A 22100-nucleotide genomic window follows, 5' to 3' on the forward strand; every position below is an offset into this window, starting at 1 on the left:
ACACACACACACACACACACACACACACACACACACACACACACACACACACACACACACACACACGCATACAGACCCTTTTCAAAAAAATTAGAATATCTTGGAAAAGTTGTTCACCTTCCATAATTCCATTCAAAAAGTTGATCTTTAATAGAAGATAGATTCCGGGCCCACAATTTAAATTATTTCAAGTATTTATTTGTTTATTTTTACATAATTTGGGCTTCCAGCTCATGAAACCCACGAAAACAGGATTTCAAAACATTAGAATACTGTGAAGAAATCAGCCCAAATGTTGCAGGACATGAAAGTTTTAAACTGAGTGTGACACTGATCGTCTACTAAACTCAAAGCACCTGCACAGGTTTCCCCAGGTGCCATTAAATTGCTTCAGTTCGGTTCAATATGGGGACGACAGCAGACACAACAACTGTCCAGAAGACCATTACTGAACCCTCCATGGGATGGGTACGCCACAAAAGTTCATAGGTAAGGAGGCTGGCTGTTCACAGAGCGCTGTGTCCAAGCACATCATGAAGGGGGTCATGGATATAAAAGCTGTTTAATCGCTGCAGGAGAAGGAGCGGTCTGGATCGTGACAGGACTGAGGTCTGCGGCGCCGCCTCGTTGGACCGGAGGTGAAACAGAACCGGGAGGAGACGCACAAAACAAAGACCAGAACCAGTTTCTGCATCAGCCTGCTCGGCCAGCAGTCCAGCTAATAAAAACTAAAACCACTATTAATCCTACAAACACCATGAGGTGAAAAAGTGTTTTCACCACAACAGTTTCAGAGAAAACATGTCACAGGAGCCTAAAAATGGAAGATTTATGAAGTTAATTTAAGGTTTAAAACACTTAAATATCTGATTGTTTTGACTCATTTCAAATGAGCAGCAGGAAAAGAAACAGAAACTGACTTCATACTAAATACCTGAATGTTGCAGAAAAAACAACTCGAATCGAAAGGAAAACCAAACCAGTGATTGGTTCAGCTTCTCTGAAATGCACAGAGTTGCAGACGTTATGTTTTTTATGGCTGCAGAGACCAACTCACCCGTTTTGTTGTAAATATTTTAATACTACCGTTACTGTTTAAGACTGTGATGCTGTTTTATTTTTTTATTGTCCAGGACATCCTTGTAAAAGAGATTAATAACCTCAATGGATTTCTTCCTGATAAAATAAAGGTTTAATTAAAACAATCTTGAATAGGGGTAGAGTCCATCCAAAGATCACCTCCTAAACATTTAGTTTAAATCTGCCCAGTACCTCATGGGATATTTTACTAACACAGACAACTGAAACCTTTCCGTCCATGCTGCAGGTGATAAGGTGCTGAGATAAGCAGAATGTTTTTTTAAAGATTAAAAAATTAACCGGAGGAGAGATTTCTATAAAAACAGAGAAAATAAAAATCTGACGAGGAGCCAGGAAGACGTGGAACATCCGGTTTCTGTCGAGTCACGAGATTTACATTTGGGCTGCAGCTTCTTTAAAGCTCTGGTAACTGCCTGATAACAGTTGGAAACAACCCGCAGACGCCTTTAATGAGGCCGATTAGAAGAGCCGATGTTCGGCCACTAAACAAAACGGCGTCGGCTGACGCTCCTCAGCAGGAGGAACTGCTGCCCGCAGGTCAACGTGTTCGATTCCTGGAGTTCCACACGAGGATGTTATTAGACGACGCAGAGCGGCTCGGACTAAATTAAGGCGGCGTTCACTCAGCAGGAATTACACCGCAGCAGAGTTTAACGTTTGAAAATGTGCATCTTTATATAAACGTTCATACGTGTTGATAAAAGGAACATTCTGATACTTTCAAACATTTTGTTTTTAATCATAAATCCAATGTTTTGTTGTGAAAAGTCGAATCTTATTTAATAAATAAGATTTAAAGTGTAGAAAATTTAATTTAATGTTGTAGTTTGCAACAAATATATATAAAAAAAGAGATAAAAGAGCTTCAGTTGTTAAAATAAATCTGCTCCTGAAGTCAGGTTTTAATAAAACGTGTTTAAATATTTACAGATTATAATTCAGCTTCACTCTCAGATTAAAAGAGGAAATAAAGGCATCGTCATGAAAGAAGTCAGATTAACTTGATTCCAGAGTTCCTTTGTGTTTTCACATCTTTGTAAACCTTAAAGGACGAACAACTCCTGTAAATTTACACTAAAGACTGCCGCCATGAAAGGTGAGTGGTCATCTGTTAGCAAAATATCTCACAAATCACTTCAAAATGTTTCCTCCATTTTCTTTCTCCACGTGTTTAAAACTAAAAAGCACAAAAAGTAAATGTAAAAATAATTCTCTGCACCTGGAGACTCGTAGGGACCCTGGTGTCATTAAACCTGAAGACTTGTTAAATCTAAGAAACTGCAGCTTCAAACATCTTTCAGGACTTTTAAAAGGTTTAAACTGCTCACAATAAACTCCAGAAGTTTTCAACCTAAAATTAATCTCCAAATAAAAACGAACCCGCTGTAAAAAAAAGATTGTGCAGTTTTCATAAACAAATCAAGTCAGGAGGAACGTTGATGCTTAATTTAGACAAACGCAGCAGAAAAACAACAAGAACCCAGGAAAGAAGGATTTGGGGTTTTGTGGGTCCCACCTCTCCGTGTTCTCTGGTCCGGCCCTTCGGCGTGTCCTCCGGCAGGAAGTAGAGCCTGGCGCTGGCCAGCAGGTGGCGCCGTGCTTGATCCTCCCATAGTAAGGTCACCTGCAGGAGGAAACAGGTGAGAGCAGCTCCACAGATGAAGACTTAATCTGGATCTGAGGTCAAAGGTCAAACACCACGCTCAGGGTTTCTGGTTTTAAACCGTCCGGAGCGAGTTCTATGTGAGGAAACGGGCTGAGACTCTTGAGGCGACTGTTGGAGGTTAAACAGATCTTTACAATCTATTCAAATGTTATTTAAATATTAAAAGCTGCTCCAAGAGAAGCAGCGCGTCTGAACTTTCTCCTCGTGTCGCTGCAGCGCTTCACAGAAACATCCTGGGGGAAAGAAACGTCGTCGATGTGAAAATCTTCATAACCCTCCTCGTACCGATTCAGCTCGTCGTTTTCTGCTGCTGGCGTTTCTTTAACGGACCGGATCGTGGTCTTGAGGTGCATCGGACACGGGTCAGAGAGGCAGAACCTCCGAGCCCAAATGGGTCAAGAGTCGCCCGAGTGTTCATTTTATAATCGATGATCAGAAACAACAAAAACTAATTTCACTCCTTTAAATTTCACATTTTTCAACAGCAACAAGTTTATTTAAGACAAGCGGTGCACCGATGAGTCTTTGTCTGGACTGGAACTGAACAGGGAGCACAAGTAAACCTAAATGTTTTTAAAGCAACATAATCAGGTGGGAGGAGGTACATGGTAGAGAACAGAAGTTTATTTATTTATTTAATTTTGTGTCCAAGGCAACGCAGATCGACCGTCCTGGGGAGGGAGCCGTTTTATCCAACAACTGGAATGGTGGCACGGGGCGCCTAAATCTAAAAAAGAAAAAAGAAATTTAAATTTGTATGCCTCTTTTGTGACTGTGTATTGTTGTCGTTGTTACTCACTGTTGTCATCACTCTTTGTTAAAGAATTCAGGTCTCTCTTGTAAATGAGTCCCTGAGGCTCAGTGGGATTTTTTAATTCAACTTTATTTAGACTAGTTAATCCCACTGAGCCTCGAGGACTCGTTTACAAGAGAGACCTGATTTCTTAAAGAGTGATGACAACAATGGACAGTCATAAAAGAGGCATACAGATTTTATTTCTTAAATAAGATGCAAAAAAGTAGCAAAAACAGCTGGATTCTAAGGTGAATGTAGAAAACTAAAAACAGGAACATGTCTGCATTGGACCCTGCCAGGAGTCCAACAGATTCTTAAAGAGAGGTCAAGGTCGAGAGCTTCAGATGTTTTTACAAGATATTCCAGGAAACAGGAGCGGAGTAGGAGAAGGTCCTTTTGTCTAGTTCAGTCCTCACTGAAGGAACACTGCAGGTAATGATGTCCTGAGAGCGCACGCTGTAGCTGCACTCACACAGAGACATGTAGGAGGAGATGTATGAAGGCAGCAGACCAAGAAGTGATTTAAAGATGAAAATGTACCAGTGAGAGAGTCTGTGTGAAGTTAATGATGACCAGTTAACCAGTGAATACTGGGTGCAGTGGTGGGTACGATAATCACAGCCAGTTATGAATCTTAGTGCACCATGATAGACAGCATCCAACATCTGCAGCATCCAACATCTGCAGCATCCAACATCTGCAGGGTTCTTGTAGGAGCGTTCATGTAAATAATGTCACCGTAATCAATGGAGGGAAGGACAGTCACAGATACAAGGTGTTTCCTAACATTCAGGGTTAGACAGGATCTGCTTCTGAAAAAGAAACCCAGTTTAACTTTCAGTTTCTTTATCAAGTTTTCCACATGGAGCTTAAAAGAAAGATGTGAGTCGACCAAGATACCCAAATATTTATAGGAATCAACAAACTCAATGGGGACACCATTTGAGGATAAAAACAGAGGAAAAACTGCTGGGACCGACTTCCTGTTTGAAAAAAGCATCCCTTTGGTTTTATCGGCATTTAGGACAAGTTTGAGGCGGAACAAATCAGTCTGGATGATGTTAAAGGTGGATTGTAAAAGCTGGAAAGCCTTAGCAACTGTTTTAGCTCGACAATAAACAACTGTGTCATCAGCATAGAAATGTATGGATGCATCAGGGATGCTCTGACCTACATTACCTATTTAGATTGTAAAAACGGTGTGTCCTAAGACTGAGCCTTGTGGTGCACCATTTGACTGTTAAATAACTGGAGGAAGTACCATTATGTTGAACACATTGCCTCCGGTCTGAAAGATAGAGAACCAACCAATGGTGTGTTCTGAGAAACAGATTTCTGAGAGTTTATGACACAAGATGTTCTGATCCACAGAGTCAGAATCTTTAGACAGGTCTAAGAAAAGTGCAGCACAATAATCCTTAGCATCCAGTGCTTCAACAACATCATTAAGAACCTTCAGTGAAGCAGTGGTTGTGCTGTGTTGTTTCCTGAAACCAGATTGATGTGGAGGTAAGATGTTAAATGAGTCCAGGTCATTTTTGATTTGAGAGTTTATCAGTTTTTCTAGAACCTTGGCTAAAATGCAGAGTTTAGAGATTGGTCCATAGTTGTTCAGTGAGGTGGGGTCTCCTCCCTTCAGCAAAGGAAGAACAAAGGCTGTTTTCAAGTGTCTGGGATGGAGTTTTGGTTTATGGACTGGTTAAAGATGTGGGACACAGGGACTGCGATGATATGAGCGGCCAGCCTTAATTTTAACCAGGATTAGGATTAACCTGTCTAATTAAAGCTTAAATGAAAAATCATTTAAGGAAATTATATTTTAAATTAAAATAAAAACTATAAAGCTTCAAATGACCGGTGGCCATCTTGGATTTTGACGTGGCAACCCAATGTTCGATGGTGACCTTTCATACTCCTAGATGCTGCCACACACCAAAATGGAAGTCGGTACTTCACTTAGTTTTTATCGTGCTCACAAGACGGATGGAGGGACGGAGGGTGAAGTCCCCCGTTCGCTCTGTGGGACAATAAAGGCCCGGCATTTGTTGAAGGAATGCATATCTCCCGCTGCCTCTCAGAGCAGAGTTTGAACCTGGATTGCTTCACGGTGAGAAGGGATGGACTCAGCGGAGTGTAATGGTCGAGCTCTCAGCCGTCTCACCAACGTTTGGCTCATGAATCTCTGGCTTGAAGCGACTCCGTGTAAATAAAGTCCTCTCTGGGTCGAGGACACCTGCACAACTCTCACCTCAGCGATGCACACGGGATCCTCCGGCCCACATCGGATGAAGTAGAACTCCCCGAGCTTCCACACCTGGACCGGCCCGTCCGGCCGGGTTCTGCTGCTCACCGACTTGTAGAAGGCGTAGCTGCCTCGCTGGCAGGAGGGAGCACCGACCCACTGAGGAAGAGGAGCACAGGAATAGGTTCAAAGGTACGAAGATGTCTCGGGGAACCGGAGAGCAACGGGTCGTTTCTTTGATTCTGTGGCAACAAAAATGATTCTGTTGCTGAGACGAGCGAGTTTTCATGATATCATCAATTAGTGACTTAAAGTTTTAATGACCTGGAAGTACTCAAAATAGACAAGACATTTGTAGGACACTTACAACACAGCAGAAAGGAAAGACTTCAAATAATAATTTAAATTAAAAAAAGGGCAAAAAAGAAAAAACTGAAAGATTTTAAATGTTTGTTTTTTATTATAAATACGTTTATTTTCCCTCTTACTTTCAGCAGAATGTAACGATGGCTCTGGATCCACAGTTTGAAATAAATTTACATTTTATTTACAAATAAATAAATTCATAAATATTTTATGAATTATTTTTGAATTATTTCGGCCCATGGTCTTGGAATGATCTGCAGCTTAAGTCGAGTCTTTTATTCCTTTATCTGGTTTTAAAACAAAAACTGTCTTGAGGTTTCAGTCACATGGTTTTTAAACTTGCATTTTATTTTGTGTCTTATTATCAAATGTTTTGTTGTAAATATTTTAATGCTACTGTTATCAAGACTGTTGCTGTAGTTGTAATGGCTTGTTTGCACATTGCCCAAGACATCCTTGGAAAAGAGATTAATAATCTCAATGGATTTTATAATAAAGGAAATAAAAAAACAACAGATTTTACAAACTGCAGCTTTAAAGGCAGAGATTCAGGAGTTGGTTGGTGTAATCTGGAGCACTCGCTCTCACTCTATAGTTAAAGATTTCATTAATATTTGAATTTGATTACGAGTATTAATCTAAAACCCAGTCCTGCAGGATAAAACATGTTTAGATGATTATTATTATGTTTCAGAGGTTAGAAAAGGAGCGTGATGGAAGCAGCGACATTAAAACGTGAAGGCATTTGATCTTTTCTAACATGAATTTAATATTGCAGCCGCAATGAGGCTGAACGTTCTCGAATGGGCACAGTATTGTAATATATTACACAAGTCTCAGGGAAAATGTTAAAAATTAACTTCCATCCAGCTGAGAACAACAGAAGCAGCGTTTTATCAGGAGAAAGCCTCGACAGTGAACGGGAGGGCGTGTAGAAACCTGCAGGACTGAGCGTCCCGTGTGGGGTTTTCCAGACTCATTCTGAGGACTTGGGCTGAAGAAAAGGCAGCAGAGAAAGTTCATCCACACAGAAACTGTAAATAAAGTCCTTGTATTTTTCTGCCTTCAGCTCGCTGTGAAGGCCGCATCTTTTCAGGAACGCCACAAAATCCTGAGGAGGAGTTAATCATTCAGCGCCTCCAGCTTCGTGTCCATTTAAACATTTCTGACGACGACTTTAGATCAGAGAGCTGTTTCCTGTCAAACGCTCCTGCAGTTTCATTTTTACCTTCAGAAGGTTTAAAGGGACATTTCAGCCTTTTGAAGGAGGGTTCTGTTAAATGAGGATGTCCAGGAACGTCAGTTTGGACGAAGAGCTTAAACAGAGCATTTTGTTTGGTGCCACACAACCTACAAATCCTGATATTAGTAACGATTAAATCCCAATGAGTGATTTTAAACTATTCTTTGACTTGGAGTCTTTGGTTTCCCTCCATAAATAAAACATGACTTTTGTTTGCACATTAGTTAGGACCACCGGGCCTTCATCTTGTTTTTATTGTGAGCAAAATCTCTCTCGAGCCTCACGACGGGTCCTCGAGTTCACTCCAGGCTCGCGCTCAGGCTGCTGTTTAACACACCCTATTATATTACATCATTAGAGTTCAGTGTACGTCTTAGGTCTTTGTATACCGTTTCTTTTTATACGTTATAGTTTTGCTATTTTTGTGTGTAACTGGGACCGAGTACACAATTTTGTTCCACCTCATGTACCACGTGATGCAAATGACAATAAAGAACACTGAACCAAATAAGAGTTTCAGGAAGTGATCGCTGAACGCACCTACAGCCCAACTTCTGGGATCAATTCAAGATGGCTGCCACAGGCAAGCTATCGTAACAAACGGCATTTTTCTTCTTTCGGCTGCTCCTTCGTCAGGGGTCGCCACAGCGAACTAACTCGCACAAAGACTTGGCGACTGTTTTTAAGCTGGATGTCCTTCCTGAAGCCACCACAGCCAAAACCTAAACTCAACTTAAACCTTGTTGTTTTACTAAAAACTGGTCAATGTTCAAAGTATTTTCAGATGACTGGTTGAATTAAGAAGGATTCCAGTGGTCTGCTAGTGATCAGGCCGACAGCCAACACAAAAAGAGCTCCAACTCAGTTTTACAGATACTTTAAATATTTTGTTGTAGCAGCCGAGAGTCCTCCCCGTGACGCACCGACCTCTCCACGTCAGACTTATTCACATTTTTACAGAGGTCGTCTCGTTTTTTATGGACGGAGACGGAGACACGTCTGTGTTGTGCGCTGTGTCGGTGGAAGGGGGGCGGTGAAGGAAACGGCTCAGTGTGAACGACCTCCGTAGCTTTTTAGCTAGCGCGTCGGCACTGTGCGCCGCTAGCTTAGTGCTACGTCAGTGCCCGCAGTTGTCGACGGGGGAGAATTCGGTGAGTAGGCAGGGCGCTCGGTTCTGTTGACCGGGCGGGGCGCCCTCTTTGTACAATGGTTGGGAAAACACTCAGATCCAGGAGGAACAATGTGGCTTCCGTCCTGGCTGTGGAACACTGGACCAGCTCTTTACCCTCACTAGAGTCCTCGAGGGGTCATGGGAGTTTCTACATGTTTTGTGGACTTGGAGAAGGTGCTGGACCGTGTTCCTCGGGGACCTCATTTTTTTGTATTTCACCTCCAAACAAACGTTTTCTTGTAATTTTAGAAAGAGATTCTGATCAATAGTTCTGCCGACGTTTGAAGTTGTTCCTCTTTGGGTTCACCTTCTTATCGCTTGGGTTAGACGCAGCAGCCTGTGGAAAATTCCTCTGTCTTTAAAAATAAAGTTTTAATCAGAACGTACGAACACTGCTTTTATTTTGAAGTAACAAATGTTATCAAACAGATTGGAGTTACGTAAAACAAGCTGCTAGCAGCTCGACTGTGCAGAAAAATCTGACACATAAATGTTTGGGGCTAAATTGTTGTTACCCAAACTTAATCATCCGAGTCTTATGAATGTTAAAAACGTGTTATAAAACATTAAATCAGTAACTTAATGAGGGAACTTCAGGGAAAGATTCTTAAATCGAACCGTTTGTCGTTTCCTGATGGACAGAACATTTATTTATACACAAATTATTTTAAATTTAAAAGTTCAGCTCCAAAATGTGATAATTTCACTTATTTTATTCCCTTTATAAGTGTGAACATCTATCACTCGCTGCTGGTAAAGAAAAAAAAAAAAACGTTTTTGCCTGTGTCTGTTAGCAAAATATCTAATGAACCAGGGGAGGGATTCCTTTAAAAAAGTAATCACTGGAAGGAAATCTACAACTGATTAACTTTTGGAGTCTATACAGTTCAAGATGGCAGCCACAGCTAATCAATATTATCAAACAATAAAAGGGCTACAAGTCAGTGAATGTTCGATCGAGCTAAGATCGTGTGCGGTAGTAGCCGTCGTCCTCGACTTGTTCTTGACATTTAGCAGGAGATCGAGTGCGTTATTTTAAAGATTACACCAAAAAGGCTTTAATTTAGCCTTTTTTTAAATCAAGTATTAATTCACAGATTTTAGTCTAAAACTCAGACATAATTTTTTTTTAAAACAGCGGGTGACATGCATTCCTTCAAGAAATGCTTTGAATTTGAAGACTGAAGGATTCTGATGTTGTTTTAAACGTTAATAACGAGTGCGTTAACAGCGTTTAATGTTAATACGACGACGTCGCTGAAGGATTTGATTAGTAAATGTTGGTAGTTTTCCAGTTGAGTGTTTTTCTGGACTGGAACTGAACAAAGAATGAAGTAAACCTAAATGTTTCTGGTGCGAGATCAATGACGGCCTTGTTCGGACTCCATCATTTGATGAAACTCGACTTTAAGCAACATAAAAACTAGAAAGCAGTTTCCTGGAATGATGGTCAGTTTACATAAATATATGGAGGCGGCCATCTTGGATTTTAAAATAGCAACCCCCTTTTGAAAGGAACCTTTTTGATGCCTAGATGCAGCCACACACCAACATGGAAGTTGGTGTCTCACTTACGCTTCAGGTCATCGCACCGACGACGTTCGTGGACGAACAGATTTTCCAAATCCCCTTTTCGCTCCACGACGAGGAACGACTTAATATTTAATAAGTATCGAAGCTTTGTTTAATTCCTGTCAGGCAGAAACGGCTCTGACCCGTGACGAACAATAAATCAAACGCACCTGCAGCTTTGATTTCACTCTTTTCTATCAAAGTGTGTCAGCGAGAGGACAAACAGAAAGACGCCTGAGAAATGTCCAAACACCGGAGACGTGCACGTCTCAGGACCAAATCTGGACGATACAGATGTGAAACAACATTTTATTTTTGTTTTAGAAGTAGAAGCAGCCATTTTGGATCCACAGCTTCACTCAGCCGACTGCGGGTCAATTAGCAACAACTATTCAATTATGTTTATAAACTTTAAGCATTTTTATAAAAACTGCAAATTATTTAACTATTTAATATAAAAAACATTTATTCTTTGTAGAAAGATTTTTGCGATTTAGCAAATAATTTATTTGTTTGTTAAATGCAGCTGCGGTAAAGAACTGTGGGCCGTCATGCAACAGCCTGTATTTATCTTCATTTGGTTGTTAGCAAAATATCTCATGAATGAATCGGATGTTGAGTTTATTTTCCTGTTTAAAACTTTGGCATATATACATATATATATGTAGATATTAATCCATTCGTTCAGTTACATGTGAGCAGCTGAAAACAACATGCTGGTCGTTGTTTGATCGTGATGTTGCTGTGAAGTCGTCCAGAAGGAAAGCTCAGATTTACGTTTTCACACAGGTCTGAAGATTAAAACAAATCTCTTAAACTCAAGGATCATAAAAACAGAAGCACGTTTGGGCTCTTGTTTTTCTTTGGTCCCGCTGTAAATAAAATCAGGGCTGGGTTCTGCTGGGACTCAGAATTCAGCTGATTTTTCTCTCAGCTGCTGGAAACCAGTTTTAACACGTGGCTTTAAACTCGGGCAGAAATTATTTTTTGTTCAAAATGTGAAAGATGATCAATAATCTGATGGAGTCTCTGCGACGAGTCCAACATTTAACTTGCAGAAGTTTAATTCGTGTTAAACGAGCCTGAATGACGTTGGAGGCACGACTCGGAGCGTTCGTCCCCATTGTTTCAAGATCTTTGTCTTAAAAAAGGAAACTGGCTTAAATGTTGCGACGAGCTGAACAACTGCGGCTTTGTCCTTCCCAGAGGATTGTTGAAACCAGAACCAGGACCCAGTTTTCTTTCCTCTGTTGACGGCTGCACAACTAAACCAACTTTCTCAGATGTTTATTTAAATAAAAGAGCAGAACTCATCGAGACGATCGGAACTGAATCAGCGTTAAGCGTCAACATCCTTCAAAAAAATCGTTTCTGAATCGAACCGTGACACAAAAATCAGAATTTAAATCACCAGACGGAGATTTGCACCCCCAACTACCAGCCCACTTCGTGTACAACTGACCGAGTTAGTCTTCTTGTGTTGGTAAAGGTTTGTTAGCTGTGGAGGCCATCTCGAGTCAAATCATTCCAAAATGTAATCAATTGTAGACGTTCACTTTTAACTATTTTTCCTCCGGTTCAATCAAATCTGACCAGTAGCTCATGAGATATTTTGCTAACAGACACACACAGACGGCCTTTCAGCAGCGGCTGATAAAATGAATGTGGTTCCACTGAGCACTGCAGCTTCTTAATCTGGACTACCCAGATTTATTTTGTAGTAAATTTCGTTGAATTTTAATTTAAAATTAAACGTTTCTGTTCAACTGGACCGTTTGTTCTTTTTCGTGTCTGTTTTGAACCAAACAGAACTCATATCTTTATGGCAACTGACACAATGAAGCCCGTTTCCCATGATGCAACACGCTGTGGCATCGCTCTCGTTTGTCGCTGCCGACTCGTACCGACGACATCAGGCAGCCCCGGCTGCTCTCTGAGCTTCATGTGCAGCTAAAAGCCGATAAAAATAATAAAACTGAACGTGAAAACTTTAATAAACCTCAACGTCCCGCCTCAAGGCAAAGAACGAGCAGAAATATGAAACTAACATTTTACCGGAGAGAAACCCGATCTGACGTAACGCAGCCCTTGTGATCCGAGCCCCGACTGTTTCTACTTCTGCACACTTTGTGCCTTTACATTTTAACAGCTCGTTTATTAAAACGTTCGGCTCATTCAGGAGTCAGGTGCTTTCCCTTTTAGCTTTTACACTAAATATTGAACGTCATGTATATTTTCCACATAAAACCATAAAGATCGCTTCAGCTCCTGGCTCTGTTTTCATCTCATTTAGCTTCAGCTGCTGTTCTGCTACTTTCAGCTTGAGCTAACCTTTGTCTCGTTTAAGCTAGCCCTTTAGCTACACTAGCCTGTAGCTGGTGCTCTGCTTCTTTTAGCTTCAACAGCTTCAGCTCGTTTTTCATTTAGTTTCATTCTCTGAGTTTTCACAGCGAATGAAGTCATTTCTCTCTTTTTGTTGTTTCAAGATGAATTTATTTATCTGCACGCCGTCATCAACAGTTTTTATAATTTCCCACCATCCAACAACAAACGATCAGCAGACGTTACAGCTAATCAAATTATAAAAACAACTTTCACACCAAAGTATTTTCTGCTCCATCCGTTAGTTCTTGTCCATTTCTTCCAACATTCAAGCTTTAATGTTCTGATCCCGTTGTGCTTCCGGTTTAATTTAACACAGTTCAAAGAACTTCACGCGTCAATTTAAAGCGACAGTATCTGAGGAAGATTAACCGTTATTCTTATAGATTACATGTAATCTCTATAAAGGTCATTGTGGGTAAAGGTTGGTTTTTAGTTTAAGGAAAATACAAACATTTGGAGACCAATTCAATAAAGATTACGGTTTTAAATGACTGATATTTCTTTCTTGACTTAATAAATTAAAATTTTTAGGCTTTGGTTGAATAAGTTTAATGAAATTATTAAAATAGAACAAAAACAGGAGAAAAATGTCTTCAGTTTCACCTATAAAGCATGAATCAGCAGTTTTTAACCACCGCTGGTGAAGATATTCACGAGTCATAGGAGGGACGTGGAGATGGGCGATACGGTAACTGCTTTAAAAGTGAACGTCTGAATATTTTACTGACAATAAAGAGAAACGATTGAAAAAACTGTCAATACTGGCTGCAATTTTAAAACTGTATCAGCTCAGAACGGATAAATAATCCATTCCCGTCACAAAAACAAATTTAAACTTAATTTAAAACGAAATTAACCGGGGAATAAAAAAAATCTCTCAACACCAACAAGAAATAATGTTTGAGACACATCTATGTCCAAACAAACCTGCTTTTAGAAAACTCTTTAAAACACCAAAATTAAAACAATTAAAATCTAAACTAAATAAATAAGTTTGTTTTAGGAGCTTAAAATCAGAAAGACAACAAAATTCACATTAAGCTCCTTCATCAGGAGAAATTTGCTCTGGTTTTCTTAAAATAATTCCCATCCAGATTTAAATATTGGACCATTTGGAAGCAGAAGAATAAACTCCTCCCTGCTGAAGGTTCGTCAGCTCAACCATCCAGGTGGATAAATCACAAAACGGATTAAACCAGGTTTTCTGGACAGTTTCTTTAATGGAGAAACGTTTTGTCTTCCACATCTGTCCCATAAATCAAGGAAGTGTCCAGATGACCTGACTGAACGCTGGATGTCTTTACCTGGATTATCGAGGTCTGATGTCCCATTAACAACACCTTATGGACGTTTCAAGCCGACCTCCTGTTGAATTCCCAGAAACCAACATCTAACACGCATGTTGGCCATCAGACCCAAAACATTTGATTGTTATGAATGATGAACGACTGATTTGGACAGATGGTCCTTTTGGCATGTTAGAAACCAGTTTATAGAAACTCCACAGGAGGAAGTTGGTTTGAAACAATAAGGTGCTATTTATGGGACAGACTGGTTGGCAGGCCTCAGACTGATGAAGTCTTTCAGATGAAACACGAAACCTTCCTACCAAAAATAATCTGTCCAGATGACATGATTTAATCTGTTTTGTGATCTTCCCCTGTTACTTTCTTCACACCAACCAGTGAATTTAGGATTATAAACTCAGATAAAAAGCTAATGAGTGAAAAACTAGAATTAGAAAATGTCAGAAACTAAAAATAACGGTGCGATTTTCTTCTACTTTAATGTCTTTTTTTGTTTGTTTCACTCGTGTTTGCAGAATGTAACAAGTTTAATAATTTAACATTTGCATAAGGGCAGCACGGTGGCACAGTTAGTAGAGCTGCCGCCTCTCTGAGAGAAGGTCGCCAGCTCAAATCCCAGTACGGGTCTTTCTGGGTGGAGTTTGCATGTTCTCTCCGTGCTGCGTGGGTTTTCTCCTCCAGTTTCCTCCCACAGACCAAAAACATGCATGTTAGACTGATGGGTGACTCTAAATTGTCCCTAGGTGTGAGACTGAATGGTTGTTTGTCTCGTTTGTCTCCATGTGTCCCTGTGATGGACTGGAGACCCGTCCAGGGTGTCTCCCGCCTCTCGCACAGTGATGGCTGGACACGGGCACCAGAGACCCCCGTGACCCGAAAAGGTAGAAGCAGGTAAATATAGTTGATGGACAATAGGAGTTACCAGCTAACCTAACCTGGTGAAACCCACAGGTTCAATGGGAGAACATGTAAACCCCCCACAGAAAGGCCCTAGGTGGGTTTTGAACCTGCTACCTTCTTGGTGCGAGACGACAGCTCTAACACTGTTCCACTGTGCCGCTCTCAGCACAAAATATACTTTAGTTTTCCGACTGAAAGAAATGAACTGCAGTTGAGTGGCACTGCTGATGGTGCTGCAGTTTAGTGTGCGGGTTCAGAGGCGAGGAGCTTTAAGGTGATCAAGAAGAACGCTGAGCGGGAGGAAGCTTCCACGATCAAGAAGAACGCTGAGCGGGAGGAAGCTTCCACGCTGCTCAACAAACAATTTTACCTGCACAAGGTAAGATGGAGCAAGTTTCTATGAATATAGGAAGAGAATATTCTGATATTAGAGAAATACATTTGATCTTCTGGCTGTAAACAGACGGCGGGTGTTTAATGAAGCAGTTTGAAATATTTAAAATATTAAATGTTAACATTTCTCTGGATTATCTGAAAAGTGACCGTCAGCCTCAGTGTTGTATCAGACTTATCTTATTCTGAAAATTTGATTTGTTTACAATAAAATGTTTAAAAATATGATTTATTAAAAAAGAAAGAAAGAAAAAGTCACCAGGTTACTGACCTCTCTCTTTCTGTCACTACAAATAATCTCCTGCAGTCCAGATTATCAGACAGAGGGATTTGTTCTAATAAAACTCAGACATTTTGTTTAACAGTTTTAAATTACACCATTTTATAGATTTTCTACACAAGTTGTCTAATAAAACATTTAGCAGCTTGGTTCAAAGTAACATTTAAAGACAAGAACAAATTAATATTAGACGTTGGTTCAATGAAACATCTCGTCTGCGCTGCGTTCAAAGACGAGGAGAAATAATCTGATTCTTGCACGTTAAGGCTGAACGTCGATTTTAGCCGATCGGGTTGAATACGGGTCGATCGCGGGCCGACTCCCCGCCGCGTCGCTAATTTTAAATGATCTTTGCTGAACGACGGCAGGTTCGTTTTGGGACGTCTTCGGCTGATGTTCAGCTCCTCTTATATCCAGAGAGCAGCCGAAGGGTTGGGCGGTTTTAACTTTAACGTTTTGTTTTTTAATAAATGAAGCGAGGAGTCGAATCAGGCCGCGGTCACGTTCCCCCAGATGAAATAAAAGACCCTGTGTCTGAGCTGAGGACGGGCCCCGTGCATTTACTAAACAAAATGTATATTTATTTCCACCCCAGAAATATGCAGAGTGTGTGTGTGTGTGTGTGTGTGTGTGTGTGTTCCTCAACAACAACCAGTCCTTCCTGTTCGTCCTGTAGCTGCAGCGCCGCCTGAACTCAGCCTGATTGTTGCCCTCCAGCTCGCGGACGTTGCTTTTATGTTAAATATGTTTTAATTTTCCCACCCCCATGTCATTATTGACCCCCCACCCCCCACTGTTGCAGCTCTGCAGACCAGCTGCAGCAGGCCCAGGATCAAAACTTTAGAAGAGATAAGGAATAAATGTCACAGCAGAACATCTTGTCCAGAGAAGAGGCAGCAGAATGAAATGATCTGAATCACGTCCACTCAAAGCCTGAAACTCGCTGAATCCCCACACAAACTATTCTTACAGCGCGACTGCAGGAGGAATAATATCAGTGAAGCAAACAAGGTCAAACTGACTGTACTGAGCTGCAGAAACTGAAATTATGAAACCGCAGGAGATTAAATTAAACGCAGAGCCCCAGTGGAAACTTTACAGCACGATTACAGCGACGGGCTGACAACACATTTAAACGCCACACACAGACATTAGAGCAGGAGGCGTCCTTACCGCCTTCATAAACACCGTAAAATATTTAAAATCATTCAATATTTACTGTGAAATGGCCCAAAATACAGATTTGTTGAATAACAAAATGTAAAAAAGTGATAAAATAACAAATATAAAGGATTAAATAGTCAAAATTAGGCATTATATATTTGGCAAGGAGCCAAAAAGCATTTTTTAAATTTAATTTTAAAAACGCATAATTTTGTTGCGTCTTTGTTTCATTTTTTTATGTTTCAGATATTTTTTCTTTGATTTATAATTTGGTTGTAACTTTTCTTGTTTTTAAATGCACATGTCTTTGATATTGATCGGCCGTCTTAAAAAAGGCAAAGTTCACGTGAGATTTTATATTTTTAGTGTTTTTTTTCTTAAACATGTTGTTGCACTGGAAAAATGAGTGGCTCTTAATGACAATAAAGGAATTCTGATTCTCTGATTCTGAAATGAAAGTTGTTTGGGTCAAACCTTATGGGTAAGTGTTTGTTGGGGATGACTCTCAGCAACTACCACACCAGGTGTTAGCTCAGCAGCTAAAATCAACTGAACTTTAGCTCTTTTTGCCTTATACTGGTTAGCTGTGGTGGCCATCTTTATTTCCACGTGTAGTTGCACATTCAACAAGTACTTTATAAAACTCTCAGTAAAATAAATTCAATAGTTCATCAGGTATTTTGCTAAAGCACACACACGTGCACACACACACGTGCACACTGACAAAAACATCCTCAGTATTTAGCCTTGGGCTGCGGAGGATTACTACCAGAACAACTTACATTTTCTTTTCAATTTGAAGATGTTTTAGTCAAAGTTGGAGCCAATTTTCACGACTTTAACTTTGTGACGTTATAAATGTTTGAAGCAGGGCGTTTAATCTGAACAAATATTAAAACGTTTAAATTCAATAAACTTTTCAGAGCTGACCAGTATAAATGTTAAAGCGATGTGAAGAGCAGCGTTCTTGCCCTCGCCCTTCAGCGGTGGGCGATAATGTTTCTGTCTGTTAGGTGAACGTCACGCATCGCAGGTGTGTTGTAGTGACGTGATCATGTTCTGGTCGTCTACAACTGAATACAGCTCAGTGTGTGTGTGTGTGGGGGGGGGGGGGGCTGTTAGCTGAGCGCTACGTTAGCGTCGGCAGTTTGTGTTGCGTGCACTTGTTGCGGTTTGGAGTCTGAGCGGAGCTGCGTGGGGGTGGGGTTTGGTAGGAGGGGAGCTTGGTTCTGTTGACAGGGTGGGGTGCCCTCCTTGAAAGATGGGAGGGGAAACATTGCATCTTAAGATTAAAAGAGTTCATGATGGAGCCACAGATAATCAGAAAAACACAAAAAAGGCTAAAAGTCAGTCGGTTTACGGATGACGAGCTAAAATTTCACGTGGTAGTAGCCGAGAGTAGGGCTGCTCCGATTGCCGTTTTCTGGCCGATCGCCGATTTCTAAAGAGTCTGAGCTGCTGATTCTGATTTTGTTTTATAAGCGACACTGTCAGGAGTTATAAGGTCACAAAAAAAAAAAAGAAAAGGTAAAATCGGTTTCTCGTGCAAGTATCGGCCGATTTCCAAAAATTAAGGAAATTGTCAGATTTATCGTGCACCTTTAGCCGAGAGTCACTCACAACACGAACTTTCATTAATCAAGTTAAAACTCTGGCATGAAGGATGGCGGGCGACAGGCATTCCTTCAAGAATATGAAATTGTAGTTTTTAGCTTTTTATTCACACGGTCTCGAAGCTTTGTTCAAAATGTGTCACCATGTTTAGCTTGTGTCGGCTGCTGTCTCTGAACGGTTCGGCTTCTGTTGGTTTTTCTTTTTATTTCATGTCACGGTGCAGAAGAGGCAGAAAATACCGTCACTGCACTGCGGGACGTCGTGAGGAGTACAGACGACAGTAAACCTGAAAACATTTGACCGAACTCAACGAAAAGTCTGAACTTTCTACTTTACAGGCGAAGAGTTTGCAAATAAAACAAGTTTTAACTTCTTGCTGCAGAAAAAGAAAACGAGAAATGTAAGTTGAGCTGAAAATATAAAATTCAACATAAAATTGGTGTTTTCTGGTAAATTTAAGATAATCCAATCAACTAATTATTTTAAAGATCAGAATGTATCGAAGATATGGAACCAACAGTTTGGTTCAAATATTCAGTTTAAAATTATTTTATTTCTGTTTAAGATTGTTATTCTGTGAATGTTTCAGTATTCAAGTGATCCATTTTTCTTCTGTGAGTTTCTCGTCCCGCAGTTTTCATTTACTTCAACAAATCATCAAAACGTTCGGCTCTTTCAGGACAATCTGCTGTGACCTCTGGTATTGGTGCAACTTTAGCTTTTTGAAATATTTAGCCTTTTCTGACATTTTTCTCTCATAGAAAAGGAATCGAGCTCATTTCACATCCTTCAGATCCCTTTACAGCCTTTTACTGCTCTTTTCACATTTTGTTCTGCTTCAGCTTCTTTCTGCAAATTCAAACTTTTTTCAGCTGTTTTTTTAATCTGTTTTGTTTCTTTCTGATTCTTTCTGCTAACTACAACATTTTTGTGCTTTTTCTAACTTCTTTCTGCTGATTTCAGCTTGTTATGCTCCTTTCAGCTTCTAAAGTTCAATCTGGTCCTCTGGACATTCAAAACACAAAACAAACAACAAAAAATGTAGAAACGTTTCGTCTCTCATCCGAGAGACTTCCTCAGTCTGAGGTGCTGTTTTCAGCTCAGTCTCTTAAATAGCACCTTCTCAGAGTGGATCAACCAGTTTTGCTGCTGACAACCAAAACCAGCTGATCACATGGTCAAGAAGGACCATCAGCCTAACAATGGATCATTAGCACCTGATGGCTGTTTACTACTCACAGAGGGCTGAGTGATACTAGCAATCACAGCATTGTAAGAGGGGGACAGTTGAACCCGGAGGCTCCGCCCCTGTTTAATGATGGACGGTTTCTTTTCACAAAGATGGCCTCCTTTACTCCTCTCTCAAACCATCATTCCTCTCTGTCCAGGATGTGAACATCTTCATCCCTGAAAGAGTGACCGCTGGCCTGGAGATGAGTGTAGACCGCAGAGTCCTGGCCTGATGATGTTGATCTTCTGTGCTGGTCCATCCTTTTGGCCAGTGGCTGTTTAGTTTCCCCGATGTAAGACTGTCCAAATGTCCCCCTCATACAATACTCAGTGTTTCCCCTACCATTAGACAAGCGGGGCGCCCCGCCCCGTCAACAGAACCAAGCGCCCCAACTACTGAGCCCCACCCCCTCCCACCTGTCGGCACTGACGTAACGCTAAACTAGCGGCTCTCAATGCAGGGGCACTAGCTAAGAAGCTAAAGGCAGCCTCTTCCTTCATGTTGAACCCTCACGCTGAACACATCCCCGCCACTCCAAAAATGTTGGTACAAACAGCACACGGCTCACATGCGCATCTGTCCCCCCACCCCCGCCAAAAAAATCCAAACAAAAAAACCTGTTGGTTCAGACAGCATGTGGCTGAGATGTCTCTGTCTCTCTCTCCTCTCACACCCTGCTCTAAAACTCAGTGCAAACAGCGCACGCCTGTCTCTGCTGCCCCCCCCCCCCACAGCGCACTGCGCAGCTTAGGATGAGTCTCCATCCGTCCCCCCCAGCCCCCTGTGAACAGTAAACAGCCATCAGGTGCTAATGATCCATTGTTAGGCTGATGGTCCTTCTTGAGCATGTGAGCAGCTGGTTCTGGTTGATCCACTCTGAGAAGGTGCTGTTTAAGAGACCGAGGTGAAAACAGCTCCTCAGACTGAGGAAGTCCTCTGGATGAGAGACGAAACGTTTCTACTTTTTTGTTGTTTGTTTGAATGTCCAGAGGACGAGACTTAACTTTTTTAGATTTTCCTACCTGGATTATTGAGCAGCATCCTGATACGCCTTTCAGCTTATTCATGCAAGTTTCAGCTTTTTTTTTTCATTTAGCCTTTATTTATCCAGGTAGTCTCATTGAGCCACGAGAACTCATTTTCAAGAGAGACCTGTTTAGGGAGCACATGGTGGGGGTTAAGGGCCTTGCTCATGGGCCATTTTCTGCTATTTCAGCTACTATTTAGCTGTTTTTAGGCTAATTTAAGCTTTTTCAGCGAATTCCATATTCTTTGCACTCATTTCAACTTTTTTCAACTCAATTCAGCCAAAATGTGCTCTCAACTTCCCTTTTTAAGCTACTTTTCAGCTGTTTTTTTTTTTCTCTTTTGCTAATTTCAGATAATTTCTACTTTTTTGTGCTCATTTCTGCTTCTTTCAGCCTAACTGGGCAAACATGTTCTTTTGGCTTTCTTATGTCAATTTAAACTTGTTCTACCTTTTCAGCTACATGTTTAGAATTTTTTTAGCTACTTTCCTTTCCCCTGTCGCCTTCATGCTTGTTCAAGATGAGAGTTCTGTGACAGAGTTAAACTCAAAGCTGCTCCTCAGATAAATAATGATAAATTATTGTTTTTATATCAGAACGTTTCTGTTCAGTCCCTGAGACGACTTCTGTTTTCACTCGGCTCTAAATAAATAAATAAATTGAATTCAGCTGGTTTCAGATATATTCAAGTTTTTAGAGGTGATTTCAGCTACTTTCTGCCCGATTAACTTCTTTCTGATAATTTCAGCTTGTTATGTTCCTTTCAGCTCATTTCTGCTAGTTTCAGCATTTTCTGCTATTTCAGCTGTCTGTATGCTAATGTTAGCTTTTTTTTTTAGCTACATAATTCCACTTTTTTTTTTTTTAGCTCATTTCAGCTCTTCCCACTTCCTTCTCGTAGGTTAAGCTTTTTTCTGCCTTTTGGGCTACTGTTTATATGTTTTTTTGCTATTTTTTTTTAGCTGATTTCCTAATTATTGTGCTAATTTCTAGTTATTTAAACCTATTTCAGAAAACATGTTCTGTTTTCTTCTGGCTTTTTCTATTTCAGCTGAAATTAGCTAAAAAACATGCTGAAATGTAGCTGATTTCAGCAAGTTCTTCAGCAATAAGCATTCACACTGCATTTTTGCAGGAAATGCAATTTCTCTAGTTTCTGTTTAAAATTCAGTTATTTCTGTTTAAATTCACTTATTTCTGTTTAAAATTCAGTTATTTCTGTTTAAAATTCAGTTATTTCTGTTTAAATTCAGTTATTTCTGTTTAAAATTCAGTTATTTCTGTTTAAATTCACTTATTTCTGTTTAAAATTCAGTTATTTCTGTTTAAATACACTTATTTCTGTTTAAATACACTTATTTCTGTTTAAAATTCACTTATTTCTGTTTAAAATTCACTTATTTCTGTTTAAATTCAGTTATTTCTGTTTAAAATTCAGTTATTTCTGTTTAAATTCACTTATTTCTGTTTAAAATTCACTTATTTCTGTTTAAAATTCAGTTATTTCTGTTTAAATTCACTTATTTCTGTTTAAAATTCAGTTATTTCTGTTTAAATACACTTATTTCTGTTTAAATACACTTATTTCTGTTTAAAATTCACTTATTTCTGTTTAAAATTCACTTATTTCTGTTTAAATTC

The 22100-nt window shown here is 40.2% G+C and overlaps 1 protein-coding gene across 1 annotated transcript in view; it reads right to left on the minus strand.

Moving 5' to 3' along the window:
• Positions 1–22100, minus strand: part of zgc:77151 (uncharacterized protein LOC337153 homolog) — a 41799-nt gene that overhangs the window by 14865 nt on the left and 4834 nt on the right. Inside the window, 2 exon segments of the mRNA XM_037688205.1 lie at positions 2618–2725; positions 5812–5964. Of these exon segments, the coding sequence (XP_037544133.1) occupies positions 2618–2725; positions 5812–5964 (261 nt within the window).

This window comes from Nematolebias whitei, chromosome 14, assembly GCF_014905685.2.
Source record: "Nematolebias whitei isolate Nwh7 chromosome 14, NemWhi1, whole genome shotgun sequence".
In the NCBI taxonomy this organism is placed as follows: Eukaryota; Metazoa; Chordata; class Actinopteri; order Cyprinodontiformes; family Rivulidae; genus Nematolebias; species Nematolebias whitei.